General features: G+C 29.0%; 2 protein-coding genes across 2 annotated transcripts; one reads left to right on the top strand and one right to left on the bottom strand.

Moving 5' to 3' along the window:
• The first annotated feature begins 101 nt into the window (after positions 1 to 101).
• Positions 102 to 18252, top strand: LOC124497653 (uncharacterized). Its single transcript, XM_047061327.2, has 2 exons — positions 102 to 605; positions 16806 to 18252. Exons 1-2 carry the CDS (start codon positions 105 to 107, stop codon positions 17541 to 17543), a joined length of 1239 nt encoding a protein of 412 aa, XP_046917283.1. The 5' UTR covers positions 102 to 104; the 3' UTR covers positions 17544 to 18252.
• On the bottom strand, positions 4698 to 12189 carry LOC142597819 (uncharacterized). The gene has a single exon (XM_075734276.1). The coding sequence runs from the start codon at positions 9829 to 9831 to the stop codon at positions 4873 to 4875; it is 4959 nt and encodes a 1652-aa protein (XP_075590391.1). The 5' UTR covers positions 9832 to 12189; the 3' UTR covers positions 4698 to 4872.
• Positions 18253 to 18324: the final 72 nt, after the last annotated feature.

Here is an 18324-nt window from a genome sequence, read left to right as displayed (position 1 = left end):
TTATTTTTTTTTCTCTTGAAAAAGTGTGGTTAAATTTTTTCAATTGAAAAAAATTGACATTAATTTAATGATGAGAAAATTCAATTTTTTTTTCTATTCAGGAAATGTTTTGTCGAAAATTTTGCAGTGCCATTTCAAAGAAGCCATTCATCATCAATCAATTTGTTCGAATTGAAAAACAAAAATTTGTAACGACAAAAATGGACGATATAATTGAACAAGCCAAACAGAATCGACAATATGAATATGATGAATTTCGTTCATATTTTTCAACAATTTTGAATTTAATTTGTGAAAACAACAATGATCATCAAGATGATGATGATGATCATCATCATCATCATCGAAAATTTCCAAACATATCAATCACAAGTGATTGGTTTCAACGAATGCTTACATATAATGTACCAAATGGAAAATTAAATCGTGGCCTATCGGTTGTCGTATCATATCGTATATTGAAACCGAATGCAACATCTATGGAAATGGACAATGCTCGTTTATTAGGTTGGTGTATGGAAATGTTTCAAACAAGTTTTCTAATTATCGATGATATTATGGATGAATCAATTACACGAAGACGACAACCTTGTTGGTATCGTTTGGTAAGTTTTGCAAATATTAGAAACAAAAAAAAAATTCAATTCAATGATTTTATTCATAAAGAAGAAAAAAAAATTAGACAATTGATTGATGTCCATATGTATAAATTACCTATAAAGGTTAATCAATAATAAATGTGGGAGAATGAAAACAAAGTCTATCTGTTTTCGTTTATTCAAAAAAAAAATAAACGAATAAAGGAGCGATATATATTTAGGCCATAAACAATTGTGTGAATGAATGGCCTCCAATGGAAAATTATCTTTGAATTTATATATGAAATAATGTATTTCAAAAAAAAAACGAAACGAAACAAAATAAAGAAATAAATTGAATGAACTGAACTGAACAAACAAACAAACAAACAACGAGATAAACTTGTGTTCATGTGTGTTTCGTGGTGCTGATGGTTGTTGGTTGGGGTGAGCACTTTGAAATTTTTTTTTTGTTTTCTTCTATATATTTCTCTGACAAAAAAAAAATCAATCAATATATATTAAATTCAATGGTGAAATCAAATGTGCAAAAAACAAAAAAACAAAATTCAAACTTTGAACAACAACAACAACAACAACGAAAATAACAACGAAAGTTGCACTTGAATCCTGGAGATAATAATTTGTTTGTTTCGAATTGGATGAAAAAAAAAATTTACATTCTTTTATATGATCCAAATGATTTCAATCGATTGATTGATCCATTTTTTTTCTTTCGTTTGGGATTTGTTTTGTTGTTACAAATAATGTAGGAAAATAATTTCACAATTTCAGTTTCAATTTTTACATTATTTTTTTTTTTGCACTTGTTTGTGCATCTTGAAGATTATGATGATGATGATGATGGTGAAAAAAAAAATGAAAACAAAATTTATGAAAAACAGATTAGGCCAATATTTACTGGACATCTGTTTTTCAGTTTGTTTTTGTTGTTGTTTTGAACAATTTGTAAAAAAAAATGACCGCAGCATGTGTTCATAACAACAACAACAAACAACGACAGCTTTTTTAAATGTGGTCATTATCGAATCAAATGAACAAAAAAAAAAAAAAATTTTATAGTTCGTGAGATTTATTTTTTATTTTGTTTTTCTTTTCACTCTTCATTGGATACCTGTGACGAGTGAGAACCAACCAAACCAATTAAGTGATAAAAATCCACCTGATTCATCATACAGAAAAAAAAATGAAATGACAACAACAACAAATTGATACGGAAAGAAAAAAAGCTGAGAGCTATTAACATCGAAATAATTTTTGGTTTTTATTTAACGATTTTGTTGCTGTTTGTTTGTTTTTTGTTTTGACCTCATCCACACACACACAGTGAACATAATTCATCCACATGAAAATGATCACTTTTGTATATAGATACATTGACAATATAATATATATACTCATTATACAACAGTCAATTTTTGTGTAAATGAAAGATTAATTAGAATGGATATGAATTTTTTACGAAACACATACACACACGAAATAAAAAAAACATGTAAATTGTTCAATTTATCACAAAAAAAAAATTTCATAAATTTTTGCTCGTTTAAGTGAATTTTTAATTTTTGCTGATGAGAATCGTGAGAGATTAGATGGATTTAGATTTTTTTTTTGTTTTTTTTTTTGTTTTCCTACACAAATGACATATATTGGCCATTTGAAAAAAAAACAGATACTAATCAGATGATGAAACTATCGCCATTCATTGAGGTTATATAATAACCACAATTCGATTGACAGATTAATTATTATATATTTGCACATCACAAAATTGTGATAAACAAGAAATTAATTTTCAAATTTTATAGTCGAGTTTTTCAATTTTTTCAATTTTTTTTCGTAATGAAAATTTTTCTTTTTTCAATGAATGTATAATTCCATTTTCGAGGAATCTTTTTTGTTGTTGTTGTTGTTGTTGTTGTTGGACAGACTTCAGATATCGATGATAACCTTGAACGGGTAGTCTATATGAATCGAAGAGCAGAGAGAGAGACGGAAAGAAAAAAAGGGCCATTGAATGGCAAAAGCAAAGCAAATTTTTTTTTTTTAGTTTTGAAGATAAACAAACAGAAAAACTGAAACTAAGGTAAACTTGTACTGAATTTAAAATTCATCATCATAATGATGTTGATGATGATGATGATGATGAAAAAATTATCAATGACATCATCAGACATAATTACATCATCATCAACATAGATGAATGTTGATGTAGATTATCATCATCAAAAAAAAAAAAAAAAAAAAATTCGATTCGATGACTGACTTTTTTTTCATTGATAATCAAAACAACGTGCACGTTTTTTTTATGGAACAAAAATTAGAACATCATCATGATGATGTTTAGAATATCATCATTTCATGTTCCAAACATTACCATGTTCATCATTAAATTGGTAATTTTAATGATGATGATGATGTTTATGACGGAAGACATTAGCCATAAATTTGATAACAATTTTGTCCAAAATGATGAAAATTGTATTTTTGTCGTTACTCTCTGTTTAACAAGAGAAAAAAAAACGGAAAATCTCTCTTCCATAATCAAGGTTCCTGTGATGATATAATCTTTTAAAATTTTAGGATCGATCGATAGATAATGTTGATGATAATTAGAATGAAATTAGTCATCTTTCTATATAATGCTCAATGACAAATTTTTTCGAATCTACATATTGAATGATGAGATTTAAATCTAGATCTTTTTTCGTTTTCGTTTTCACTTTTGAAAACAATTTTGAATTTGATCTCTTCAAAATTGCTCTTTAATCATCATCATTTCTTCCTGTGTCTTGCAAAAATTCATCAAGTGTTTTTTTTCTGAATTACTTGAGAAGGCTCTATTGAAACAATAAAAAAAAACAAACAAACAAAACAAATTCAGACACACACACACGCATACACAATTTGATTCGATATCAAATTGAATTATAATTTTTTCATCGATCAATTTGATCGAATGAATAGACAAATGAATGTCCACAACACACACACACACACACCAATAAAGGTTGTCAAATAATTTATTTTTGTATATAGGATGCATAGTTTGAAAAACATTAATCAACATAATCCTTGATCCATCATAATCATCATCATCATCATCATCAACATAATCAACACGTTTTTTCATCCAATTCAATGCAATTCACTTGAATTCAATTTTCAAAATATTCAGAGAAGAAAAAAAAACGGTTGCCACCGTTATTCGATGTTGATAATCAAAGGTTGTTTTCTTTTCATCTTTCTCCAATATCCACTGAATTCATTTCATTTAAAATATTCCATTCTATATACACAATTATGATGATGACGACGACGACGACGACGACCTTATAGGCAACACACAAACACATTCACCATTCGAATTCAGTTGAGAAAAAAATGAAAGGGAGCAACAAAACAAAAGACAAGGATTTCGAAATTTTTTTTTCTCGTCTCTCAATGGATGATGGATGAATGAATGAAACATTTTTCCGTTGTTGTTGTCAAAATTCAATATTTAGACCTATGAAAAACAATTTTTTTTTCATCCACAAAAAAGAAGAATATTCAGAATTATTACAAATTACGAAAGACACACACTTGTAAAGTGGGTTTTTATTTATTTTTTTTTTCAAAAATTTTTTTTTTCACTTTAGAAAGACAAAAGGTATTTTTTTTACTTTGAGAATGACAATGTTTTTTTTTGGGGGGGCGGAGAGGGAGTTGTATCACTTTTAACAAAAATTAAATTCATTTTTTAATGTTGTTTTTTGTTGTAGATCGATTGAATGAAATGTGTCTGTGTGTGTTTTGTATTGAATATTAATGATTATGATTATATATTGATGATGATTACATTGAGAGAAAAGGAAAAAAAATCAACAAAAACCAATATTGAAAAATAAATCCAGATCAAGATGTTTTTTTTCCCTTTTTGACATATAAAAGAATATAATTAAGATAACAGAAATCCATGATGATGATGATGAAGAAATTTCAGAAAGGCAAAAAGGGGTGATGTATATATTGAGTATGAAAGTGTGGGTGGTGAAAAAAAAAATGCCAAGCGAGCGAGAGAGAGAGAGATAGAGAGTGATGATAAAACAAAATAAAAATTGAGCGAAAATGAATCACACAATAATAAAAAACACAACAACAGATAAATCATTCATCATTGATATAAATGTCTGATCGATTGGTTAGGTTGTGTGTGTGTGTGTGTGTGTGTTTTTTCAGTCAATATTGTTCAATTGAACACATCTTTTGACATATTGAATTTTTTTTCTTGCTAAACAAAATCATCACGATTCATTTTCATTTTCAATAATAAATCTTTTGTCCAACGAAATGATTTCAATATAAAATTGAACATAAAATCATTATGTACTGAATGTGATGTATTTGTATGATTGAATGGTTCTTCCACACAAATAAAGGTATCCATCGATGTATGTGAATTACGTGCAAATATTGGATCAGTACGTTTCATTAATGAACCGGTTCGTACGGATATAACATAATCATAGATAGCTGGATCGGAATAATAATCAATAAAATGAGCAAATAATGAACCCATTGATTGTGTATTTGGTGATTTAAACAATGGTAATGATGATGTAGAATCAATACCAAAACCATGATAATTTTGATTCAATAAATCAAATTCATCGGCTGAATAACCAAATGTAGCTGAATTTAAATTTTCATCCGATGAGCTAAAATCACTTTTGCAAAGGCCATCCCAATAGTTTTGTGTAATCGATTGATGATAATGATCATTCGGTGTTAATGGCGGAGAAAGATTCAATAATGATAATCGATCATATAATGTACGGTCAAATGCACCATTATGATGAGCATGATGATGATGATGAAAGAATCCAGAATCAGAAGTCGACGATGATGATGATCTTGAAGACGATGATGACGCCGAAGATGATGATGATGATGATCCAGTACCAGCACCTGTTGTTGTTGGTGATGATCTGGATGAATCTGTATTATTTTGTTCATCAATAGTTGTTTTTGTTGTTGATACCAATGATTCCTCATGATTATTCATTTGATGATCATGGCTATCCTCATCTTCATCATTATCATCATCATCATCGTGGATATCATCAACTGGTGAACGAATTTTCGGTTGTTGTAATTGTTGAAAATCATAATCAACAACCGGAGGTGGTGGTGGTGGTGGTAGTAATATCGAAGGAGATGGAAAAGGTTGTTGTTGTTGTTGTTGTTGCTGTTGTTGTTGAAAAAAGTAATAATAATAGAAAGTAAAATAATTCATATGTAACGATGGGGGCGATGATATGGTGTTGTTATTACTATTATTATTTTTATTATCAACAACAACAGCGAATGTCTTGCCATTACTATTTGATTGAGGTGGATTTCCTCCCACTGCATGATGCTGATGCTGGTGTTGTTGTTGCCATTTCCGAAATCCGGTGTTTTTCTTTTTTTGTTCACCGTTCATTATTGCTGTTGTTGATGATTGTTGTTGTTGTTGTTGTTGTTGTAGACAACTTTGCTGTGTTGCGAAGGTCATAGCAATGACAGCCGGAACATTATGGCTAAAATGTAAATTACAAATTTCATTAGACACTAATGTTGACGATGATTGTTGTTGTTGTTGTTGTTTATTTCCGTTATGATCCAAAATTATCTTATTATTACCACCTGTTGCTTCAATAGCATTATCCGAAGAAGAATCAAGACTAAAAGTACTTCCATTCAATGGTGGTGATGAACAACATGATGATGATGATGATGATGAAGATGATGCCTGTGAGCCACAACAATGGTCATTCTGTTGTTGTTGTTGTTGTTGGTGATGATAATTAAAATCTGGTATCAATGATACACGTGATATATTATTATTACGAGGAATGTTCATAGAATAATTTAATGATGATGATAGCAATGATGGTGGTGGTGGTGGTGGCGGTGGCAACACAATCAAATTCTGTTGCTGTTGATAATTATTACCATTACCATTAATATTATGTCGTTGTTGTAGATAATAATAATCAGCCGATGTAGTTACATACAATTGTCGTAACACTGAATCCTGTGGATTTTTTCCTGATGATGATGATGATGATGATTGTTTTCGATTATTTGTTTTGTTGTTGTTATTTGAATTTGAATGAAAATTTGAATAAATTTTCGTTGATTGTTTTATCAATTCTAATATCTGATCAAATGATGGCAGAATTGGTGGTTGACATACATTTTGTAAGAAAAATATTGCCATCAATGATAATGCATATGATGATAATGATTTAAAATATGCACAATTAATACCATTCTTTTGTGCCCATAATTTTATGGTGAATAAAAACGGTGCAACTCTTGAATCTAATGAACAACAATGCATTAATAATAGGGTATTCTGTACGGTGACCAATTTGTTTATATTCAGATTAACTTCAATATGATTATGGTCATAAAATTTTAATATTGGTACATTTGCACGTATTACTTTTGAATCAAATGCCAGGCCACAACGTTCAAGTATATTACGTATACGTCCAAGTGTATATTCAGCATGAACACGATTCTGATAACGTTCATCCACCTGGCCACGACGATCATAGATCACCATACAAAGATCAATATCCGAACGATTTGAACCTAATGATGTTAATGATGAACCAATTAGAAATATTTTAAACTTTTCCTCCATAATCATCGCTAGACAACGTGTTATTGTATCTTGAACGGCACGTTTATAATCAAGAAGAATTTTTGGCTGTCTTAAATAGGTATACGTTTTTAGCAACATGTTTGACATTGTTGTATCAAGCCATTTTTGTTGTCGTTGATGATCATCATCAATAATAATCAGTGAATTATTTGATGACATTAAATCAATTTTTGGCTGAATAAAAGATGATGTTGTTGTTGTTGTTGTTGAAAGTTGTTGAGAGATCATATCATCATTATCATTGGAATCAATAATATTATGAAAATCAACAAAAGATTGATTAAATTCACATAAATAGTGATGATTTGATGAATCATCATCAATATTTGTTGTTGTCGTTGTATTCATAATACTTGATAGAAATTGATTTGGATCTATTGCTGTGGCCAATGATGCTGTTGTCGTTGTTGATAGATTTTCATTTGAACCAATATTCGGCATTATAGTTGTGGCCGGTAAAAGATTAACAATTGTTGTTTCTGTTGTTGGATTATTATTAGTATCCAATACAATTATTGAATGATCATCAGTATGATGATTGCCATCATTTTGAGCAATTATTGATTGACCATCATTATTTTCTGATGCCATAATCATTGTTGTTAATTTTTTCGAATTATAATTGGCAAATTTGATTTTCATTTGATCATCATCATCATCAATATTGTCGATGACATAGTCATTTTTACATTTATGATTGATTAATAATGTTTGAGCTGTTTTGTTGGTACTGGCAATGGTGGTGGCAGTTTTTGTTATTTTGATTGCCTCTTCATCATCATCATCATTATTAACAACAGAAACCATAGGAACAACATTGTCACTATCATCATCATTGTTGTTGTTGTTGTTGTTGTTGTTGGTCTCCAAATGATTATCAGCTATAACAACCAAATTATCAACATTACAGCTACTATTAGTAGATGTATTTATCATTGTCGTTGTTGTCGCTGTCGCTGTCGCTGCCGGTGATGATGATACTGGTGGCTTACTTTTTTGTCGTTGATATTGTAGATGAAAAGGATGTCGTCGTGGAAAACCTGATGTCGATTGCTTTTGTTGAGCCATAATGGCAACAACAGACGACGATGAAGATGATGATGATGTAATAGCAGATTGTTGATGGTCACGATGTGTTGTTGTTGATGTTGTTTGCTGTTGTGGTCGACGATTATTATGATGATTATTATGGCCACAACCACGACGACGACGACCACCACCAACAACACGACCATTATGATGATGACGATAGCTATGATGATTATCATCAATCACCATTGAAGACATGTTCATCTCTGATGGTTGCTGTTGTTGTTGAATTTGTTTGGAATAATTTTTAAAATTTCGAAATGAATTCATTTTTGTAGAAACAACGGTTGATTTTTCATCTATTTTCAAATGATTATGATTATGAACCATTGTTAATTTCGGCATTTGATGATAATCACTATCAGTTATAATCGATTGGATTTGTGTAGAAATAGGATGATTAATTGATGAATGAATAATTTGTTGTGAATTAATTTTTGAATAATTCAAATTCGATGGCAGCAACTGTAGCAATGATGATGAATTTGAATGATTTAGCAAAATATCATCAAAATGAAAAATGGCAGCAGAATTAGAACCAACAGTAATAGGCGATGATGTAGCAATATTCCAAGAAGAATCGAGATCATCAACAACGTGATTATTATTATTATAATAGTTTGTCGATTCAATTTGATTGAATTTTTTTTGTTTAAGATTCAATTTATTGTTGTTATAAATTAAAGCAAATGATGATGATGAACAATGTTTTTGGTTTTGATGATTTTGATGTTGGTTATGGTTATGGTGATAATGACGATGATGATGATGATGATGGTGGTGGTGGCGACAACTACAACGACGATTACTGCTACTACTATAACAACAACAACATCGAGTTGATTCAAAATGTTTAATTTTCGTTTTTATATCATCACCATCATAATCACAATTTTCATCATCATCATCATCATTATTATCATTATCATCCACCATTTTGGATTTATAATTTGTTGATATTTCATTTTGATGATTTATTTTGCTAGTATTTTTTTTATTTATCATCATTATTTGATGATTCTCAGTAACAGCTGCAGCAATAGTTTGATTTGGATTTTCAATGGATCGTTTTTTATCATTACCACCACTACTACCATCATCATAGTGATTGTTAATAATAAATCCATTTAAAGCTGATAATGATGATTTAATATCATTATTATCATCAAATGTTACATTATTATGTGCATTATGATGATCATCATCATTTTTAAATTCATTTGAATGTAGATCCGGTTGTTTCAGCAATTTGGATGATGATGATGATGATGATAATCGTAATTGATTATCGATATCAATTACGGATACGGATTCATCGGTGTTGGCAATTGTTGTGCTGGCGGTAGTTCTGTTGCTATTTGATAATGTTTGATTATTACCATTGATAAAATCATCATCATTATGAAACATTTGTTCAACAAGATTTTTGGCCAATAATTTCATGATCAAATCCAATCAAGAAAGAAAGAAAGAAAAAAAAATTCACAAACAGAATTCAATGTTTAATTGAAGAGGCCAATATAATAGATATATATCGTTGTCGTAATCGTTGTCAATGTTGGAAGCGAAGTTTTTCTTCGTTTTTTTTTCTCTTTAGTGAGGTTACACGAGTTGCTATGCACAAATTTATTTATTTTCCACCACAAGTAGTATATGTAACAAATGTTTCGGGTTTCTCGATAATCTCGATCATCAACAAAACAAGGGGAGCATTTTTAAATTATGAACAATCTCCAAGGACGATGACGATGATGATGATGATGATGAATTCCAATAATTTTCTCTTTTAAGAATGGCAGATTTTTTTTTTTGCTTTGCTTTGCTTTAGTTTTCTTTACGTTTAAGATTCTAGGATTTCGTTTTTTTTTCTCGTTTGATGATAAGAAATAAAATGAGAAATAAGTGTAGTGAAATAAAAAGTCAATCAGTGAACCAAAATTCACATACACCACACACACACACACATCTATACATGAAATGGTTTGATGAACTTTTTCAAGGATTTTTTTTCACTTTTTTCTTCTTTTGATGACGATAATGATGCTATTTTCATCGGTGGATGATTATTTTTATCCAAAGAATTAACAAGAAAAAGAAGGATATGATGAAAAAAAACCAAAAATTTTTTGTGAATGAAATTTCAATAATGTGTTGATGATGATGATGATGAAAAAAAAATGAAAACGAAAACAAATGTGCAGCCGTTTGTTGTGAGGGAAATGAATCAAGAATCAATTTGGTTGGTCTCACACAATTGGATTAATTAATTTTTTTTTTTGGCTTGTTTGATCAATTTTCAGCAAAAGAATTAATGTTTTTTTTTCGTGTGTGTAGGCGATCATGAATGGTGTATAGGATTATCATTAGAATCATGGAATTTTTGTCAATTTTTTTTCTGCTTTTCATTAAAAAAACAGAATGAACCGATCGATGAATGTGCAGTAGTTGGCTGTTGGCTGCTGTTTTTTTTTTCATCGATGATGATTAACGATTACGAATCATTTGATCGACTTTGATTTTTTTTTTTCTTCTTCTTCTTTTGCTATTTCGTTTTTGTTAATGTGGAAAAATTTTTTGTTTTTTTTTCGCAATTTTCGATTACCAAAGTTGTCGACGAGGATTTTCTTTCTATTTCTATTTTTTTTTTACTCAATCACATCAAAACAAAACAAAAACAGGGCCAAAATCAGTATGCAGTTTGTTTGCGGTTTCAATTTCACAACACAGATCACTATCCAAAAATTGTTTATTTTTTTTTTCTTCAAATTGTTGATTTCGATTTTTTTTTCTTTAACATTCGATTGTCGGAGATGTTGTTGTCATCGTCGTCGTCGTCGTCGTCGTCGTCGTCGTCTTAGTTGTTTTCATCTTGCCATTTCTCTCTTTCTCTATCGTTTTTTTTTGTTCTTTCTCTCTGTCTTATTTGAGGACAAGGACAATCATCAAAAGATAGACATTTTTAAGTAAAAAATTAAAATAAAAAAAAATTGTCGAGAATTGCCAACAAACATGGAACAAAAGTGTCAGTGGTCTTTGTTGATTATAATTGATGTGGTTTCAGTTTTAGCAACAACAAATCAAATTATATTTGGAATTAGAAAAACAAAACTTTATCTTCTCCAAGAATCGATTGATAAATATAGAGAAAAAAACAAACAAACCAGAAACGGAAATACCAGAGAATATTATCTGGAGCTGAAATTTTATTTTATTTATTTTTTTTTGTTCTGGGAAATTCCCATACACACGCACATATAGATGGATAAGAACAAAAATGATTTTTTTTGTTGTTGTTGTCAAATCACAGTATATGTTATGTGTGTGTGTGTGTATTTAAGATGAAAAAAATCGATGATATTGCAAACACCGAAAAAACAACAACAAGCAGACAACAAAAAACAACAACAACATCACATCATATACGGGATTGGAATTCTCTCACTTTCACTATCTATCAAAAAATAAAAAAAAAATTAGATTCCAAATCACATTAAATAAATGATGATGATAATCTATTACCACCACTACAACTACAACTACTACTACAACAGAAATACAAATGAAATTATGTAGCGAATAAAAAAAATGAAAACTTGTTATTCATCAAAAAAAAAACATTCAGAATCTAAATCTAATGTTTTTTTTCCAAAGAAAAAAAAGAAGGAGGGAAATGATGCTTAGCTTATGATGCTACTCCATCATTCTTTATTGGATGTGAAATTTTTTTTTCCAAAAACACACACACATTCACACACAGAAAAAAAAACAACAAACTAGATCTATCTCTAAGAAAAATCTAGTGAAAGTAAATGAATCTCACCAACTTTGTCGATATATTAGTTTAGTTGGCTGGTAGTAGTGGTTGATATTTTTTTTTTTTTTTTAGAAAAAGAAAAAGAAGAGAATATCATCATCATCATCATCGAAGAAAATGATAAATCTTTTGGATTTGTAGTGAAAAAAAAGTGAAAGAGAAAGAAATAAAATTCGTAAATTCAGAAGAGAAAAAAAATTTTTTTTTCTCTCTCTTTCTCTATCTTTTCAAATATGAAAAGAGTACATACATACACAACACACACTTTCACACTTGTTTTTTTTACCATTACGAAAATCAAACACAAACATTTATTATCTCACAATCTTCAACATCATCATCTGTAGTGGTGGTGGTGGTGGTGGGGAATATTCATTGATCAAGGTTATTTTTTCGTTTCGGTTTTCTTTTCGATGATTTGGCAAAAAAAAAGAAAAAATTTAGTTTTCATTCTTGATTCTTCTTCTTCTTCTGCTCATTTTGATGATGAAAACTTGAAGATTGGCTTTTAAAATGAATGTACATTCAGAGAAAACAATCATCAACCACTAATCTAACCTAATCAAAGTTACAATCTTCAGAATTTTATTTCTTTTATATACAAAAAAAAATAATCAGTGAAAAGAAAGAGGGAAGAGAATCAGAGGATCAGATAACAACAATAAATTGATGCCATTAGCAAACACACACACACACACACACGGTAGCAATCATAGATTCCAAATTTGGTTCTCAAACAGAGATTGTGGATTGTATTGTATTTGACAATTACATAAAAAAAACACAGTCATTCAATTTGTTTGTTGATTTACTGTAATTTTTCTCTTCTTATTTTTTTTTATTACTTAAGGTGTCAAGTGTTTGTATGTCAATACACGTATTGTCTAAATGGGATAAAAATTTTCATTTTACTCATTCTAGCCAGGGCGAAACATTTTTTGGATTTTAATTTTGTTCCGGTCATGTACATCGGTGTGTGCGTGTGTGTGTTTCTGATCGATTAATTGTAATCAAATCAAAAAACAAAAAAAAAATTCATTACTAATCGATTCGATACTGGCAACATAATTAGCAACTATTATTACATGTTTTGCAAAAAAAAACAAATTATAAATTTCATTCGAGATTTTTAATAACAAAATTTTATCTGCGTGTGTGTGTGTCAAACAAAATTCATACAATGCAATTTTCACCAGGTATATTATTGCCAAAAAGACAATGAAATGAATATGTTTGACAAAAAAGAAAGACAAACAAATCCCACTAAACTAATGACCTAGATTATTGTGTTGAATGTCAAATTTATTTGAATCAAAAATAAATGGATAGCTAGATGAAATTCGAATGATAAGAATATATTTTTTTTTTCTTTGAATAAAAAATCAACCACCTGATGATGACGGTGATATTTGTAGCAGTAGTAGTAGTGGTAGAAAATAAAAAAATTCCTTTCCACCACAAATCATCACACTACTAATCTAAATTCAATCACCAAATTTTTTTGTTTGTTTGTAGTTTTCAAGGTTATAAATGGAAAAACAAAACAAAAAGAGTTCCAAAAAAATTTTTTTTTTTGGCAGCACACAGGTGATAATTCCAGATTGTGTTTTCAATATCTCACATGATGTTACTCAATCAATCAATCTCACTATTAAGTCATCAATTTCACAATTAAAACATAGCGATCAAAACATCAAAAAAAAAAAAAAACAAAAAAAAATCAAATCGATCAACTTACCATTTATCGCAGGAAGATTTTTTTTTTTTTTTTGATGTTTTAATTTCTTGGAAAACAAATAAAAAGATTATCCACTTGTGTTGCTATTATGGATTATCACAGATCAATAAATCGATATAAAAAGTTAATGAGACTGTGTGTGTGTGTGGAGATTTTTTTTTCAAAAATTTAATCCATTTTTCCAATGAATTTCATTAACTTTTTAATAAATTTCACTTTGTCGTTGTTGTTGTTGTTGTTGAACTTGACAACTTGTTTGAAAGATTTTTTTTTCTGTTTCACTAGACGGCTGTTCATTTATTCATTCATTATAATCCTCTTCGACGAATATTGATTATATTGATTCAACAAATAAAATGAAAAACAGCAGGTGAACAAAAATAAAATGCCATTGAAAAAAGATTATCGTTTTTGTTTTTACTTGTAGCGAAGATAAAATAAAATTTGAATATTCACAACAATCTTGATGTAAAAATGTGTTCGGTTTGATGTAATGATGATGATGATGATGATATGTGTGTGTTACATCACAGATTTCACGTTTTGTAAGGTGTAAATGTTGAACAAAAAAAAAATTCACAGAAAAATCAATTCAATCAATTGATAGTGATTTTTGAAATCATTTCTTTTTTCCTTTGAATCCGTTGATTATTTATTATTGGCTAAAAATAGCAAAATTTTGTCATTTTAAATCAATTCATTTATATATCCTTGACCAAAATGTTTACATACATACATAAATATATGATGATGATGACCACCGGACTGATCCATTCTGATTGATTCAATTAAAATTGGCCGATTGATTTGATTTGTTTTCTTGATTTTTAATCTTTGTAATTTGTCATTGTCGCATGATTTCAATGCGTGTGTGTATGCTTTTTTTAATTTCTTCCAATTAATCCTTCATCGTCGATCGTAATCATCATTACTTTGTTGCTGTAATTCGCAGGAATTGCCTACAGGGCAAGCACTGTGAACAATATTCATCATTATAATGGATGTAATGATCTGTGTAAAAGATGGCTGCATTGAATGAATTGTGTTCAAAATTCCATTCATGTGACAACAACAAAAAAAGGTCTAATCGTCATAAATATGAAAATAGGAAGATTTTTTGTTTGTTTGTTTGTTTGTTTCACTTGTAACAACGATGAGAGATAATCAAACGATCATTTTTATTATTTGTTTCAATCAATTGTTTCAATGTTATTTGCGATGATGATGATGATGATAATGATGATGAATAAATGAGCATAATCAATCAATTGAATATGGAAATGAACAACAAAAAAAAAACAAATTCCATGAATTTGAATTCAATTTTTTTTTCACAATTTTCGAATCAAGGTTGACCATACAAAAAAAAACAAAACATTGGTTCGAAAATGCTATTTCCACCTAGATCATCATCATGTTCTATTGACGAACAAATAGAATAGAATTCTTTCAAGGTGAGAAAACAAAACAAAACATTCCAATTTTCCAATCTTATCTGTTTGTGCGTTCATCAGATCTCAATTTTAATCGTGCCAAATTCAAATTTTTGTTGTTTTGTTGTCTTTGATTATGTTATCATTCAAAGACAAGACAAGAAAAAAAACAATTTAAATTGATCATCATTATCATACGACAATTTTTTTTTGTTTGTTTGTTTCTAATCAATAATGATCAACCAATCAAGTCTGTGCTAATAAATGAGAACATGTAACAAATAAGAAGCAAAAAAAAAATTGCTCAAAGTTCAATTGTTTTGTTATTTTTGGTATTTTATTTTTCATTTCCCAATAAACTTGTGGCCTTCAAAGGAACAAGAACAAAACAAAAACAAAAACAAAAATTCGAATCTTATATAACTGAACGTGCTTGTCATCGATACTGACAATGAATGAAAGAATTTTTTCTTCTAAAAAACTTTTCCAGACAAACAAACAAACAAACAAGCAAACAATTTGATAAAATGGTGATCCATTCGATTGTCATTGATTTACTATAGTGAAAAAAAAATTGATGAATGAATATACATTAATTGATTATCTTTGAATCACACATAAATAATTTATATCGCCTAATTCCATTTATAAACAACACATGGACAACGCCCATTATAATCAATGATTTTTCATTATTATTATTATAAAGCTTGTTGTTTGTCGTTGGAATTCTAAAAATAAAAAAAAAAATTATCACGTAGCCATTCGAATCAACCACCACGACAACAACAAAACAACAAATTCAATGCCTATTTATAAACTTGATGATCAATTTTTTTTCCTATCGAAAACATTCTTTTGACCTTTTTCAATAATTTTTCTCTTTTGTTTTCTTTTCAACCGGAAAACAATTATTTCATCGTTATTTTGATTATCATATCTGATCATTATGATCGTCGATCAATTTTAATTTGTTTATAATAATTTGTTTGTGTATGAATAATAGTAATAATTTACCGGATTGATAGGTCGCGTTGTTTGTTCCATTCGATCCATCACAATGGTGTGTGTGTGTGTGTGATCAATGAGCCATTTAATTTGAAGACTTTTTTTCCTTTTTGTTTCATTTCATTTTTTTTTTTTTTTGCTATAGTCATCGATCGACTTATAATTAACCTTTTTGGGTGATAATAGAAAAAAAAATTTTCTTTATTGAATAATAATGATTCGCGTATCATTGATATATGCAGATATCCTGTTTGTATGTGTGTGTAATGATGCGAAGCCTGTGTTTTTTTTTTAAATTCCAAAACAAACAGTGAAATTGATAATTTCCAGGAAGTAAATAAATGTATTGGATGTGATGTGATGTGATTTGAATTTTTTTTTCACTATTTTTTCTAATTTTTGATCTGATTTCTTTTTTCTCTAGCCAGAAGTTGGAATGATTGCCTGCAATGATGCTATGTTATTGGAATGTTTTATTTATCAACTATTACATGAACGTATTGGCCAACATCGATCATATTTGGATATGATCAATTTGATACATAAAGGATTTCGTGTTACATCCATCGGTCAATGTATGGATGTGTTGACGGAAAAATCACTGAAAACCACCATAAATCACCACGATTTTCGTGGTAATAATTTTCAAAATTTCCATATTGAACGTTATCGTGAAATTGTTGCACATAAAACATCATTTTATTCATTTGTATTATCCATTCGTTTGGCACTTTATCTGGCCAATTATGATGATCCTGGATTGCATTCAGAAATTGAAAAAATCCTAATGAACATTGGTGAATTATTTCAAATACAGGATGATTTTCTTGATTGTTTTGGTGATGCCGAACAAATGGGCAAAATCGGTACCGATATACAGGATGGTAAATGTTCATGGCTAATAGTACGTGCATTAGAATTGGCAAACGATCAGCAACGAAAATTATTGGAACAATATTATGGTAACAAAAATGATGAATCGATAATCAAAGATTTATATCGACAATTGAATCTTGTACAGGAATATCAACATTATCATTGTCAAACATTGACCACCATTATTGATAGTATTGAACGATTTCAGCAACAAATGGATCAAATGATATCAAACAAATTGTTCAATGAACCATTAACGCATGTATTTATAGGACGTGATTGTTAAGAATCAATAACAACAACAACAACAACAACAATAAAAATGTCAATTATTTCACAGTATAGATAATTTTAGAATGCAAAATCAAATTGACAACGACAAGCAGTAATCATCTCTTTCTTTCTCTCTGTCTCTTGCGTAGAGTTTGTGAATGTACAAAAATTTTTCCCTTTACATAACATTCCATACACTTGAATCAATCAAAAAAAAAATGATGATATGATAATCAAATAAACAACAACAACAAAAAACCAACAGCAAAGAAAGATTTGACTGTTTTTGTCAAATTTTGATAATTAACATAGACAACAACAACAACAAATTTGTAGCCAACGAAAATAAAAACAATAAAAAAAACAAAAAAAAAAAAAAAAACACCGACAATTTGAAAATTCATATATCGAACCATTGATTATTGATGATTTATTTCAAGAAAAAAAAAACTAACGATAAGTGTTGCTATGGGCGACGATGCTTAGACCAAGACCGTTATTTTTTATTTTCTTTGAAGAATTTTTGAAATTCAACATGAAAAAAACATTGAAAAAAAATGGCAAATTTATGCGTCAGTTTCATTGTTTTTTGATCAAATCATTACAATTAATTGATGTAAATTATCTTTTGCTGTGTATGTGTATGTGCATTTTTTTCGTTAATCATAAGGGAAAACATTTAAAATTCCAATTCAATAAATAATGTTTGCATGGGAAAAAAATGACTACGAAATTCAATTTTTTTTTCATGCATTTCAAATTCATTGTGTGTGTGTGTGTGCGTCTGATTTTTG

Source organism: Dermatophagoides farinae, chromosome 9 (genome assembly GCF_024713945.1).
Source record: "Dermatophagoides farinae isolate YC_2012a chromosome 9, ASM2471394v1, whole genome shotgun sequence".
NCBI lineage: Eukaryota > Metazoa > Arthropoda > Arachnida > Sarcoptiformes > Pyroglyphidae > Dermatophagoides > Dermatophagoides farinae.
This window is presented reverse-complemented; position numbering and strand designations above follow the sequence as displayed.

Excerpts from the sequence above, each read along its gene's own strand:
- LOC142597819 (XM_075734276.1), bottom strand. The coding sequence starts at position 9,831 with ATGAAATTATTGGCCAAAAATCTTGTTGAACAAATGTTTCATAATGAT.
- LOC124497653 (XM_047061327.2), top strand. The coding sequence starts at position 105 with ATGTTTTGTCGAAAATTTTGCAGTGCCATTTCAAAGAAGCCATTCATC. Across the intron at positions 606-16,805 it reads AACCTTGTTGGTATCGTTTG|CCAGAAGTTGGAATGATTGC; the intron begins GTAAGTTTTGCA and ends TTTTTTCTCTAG.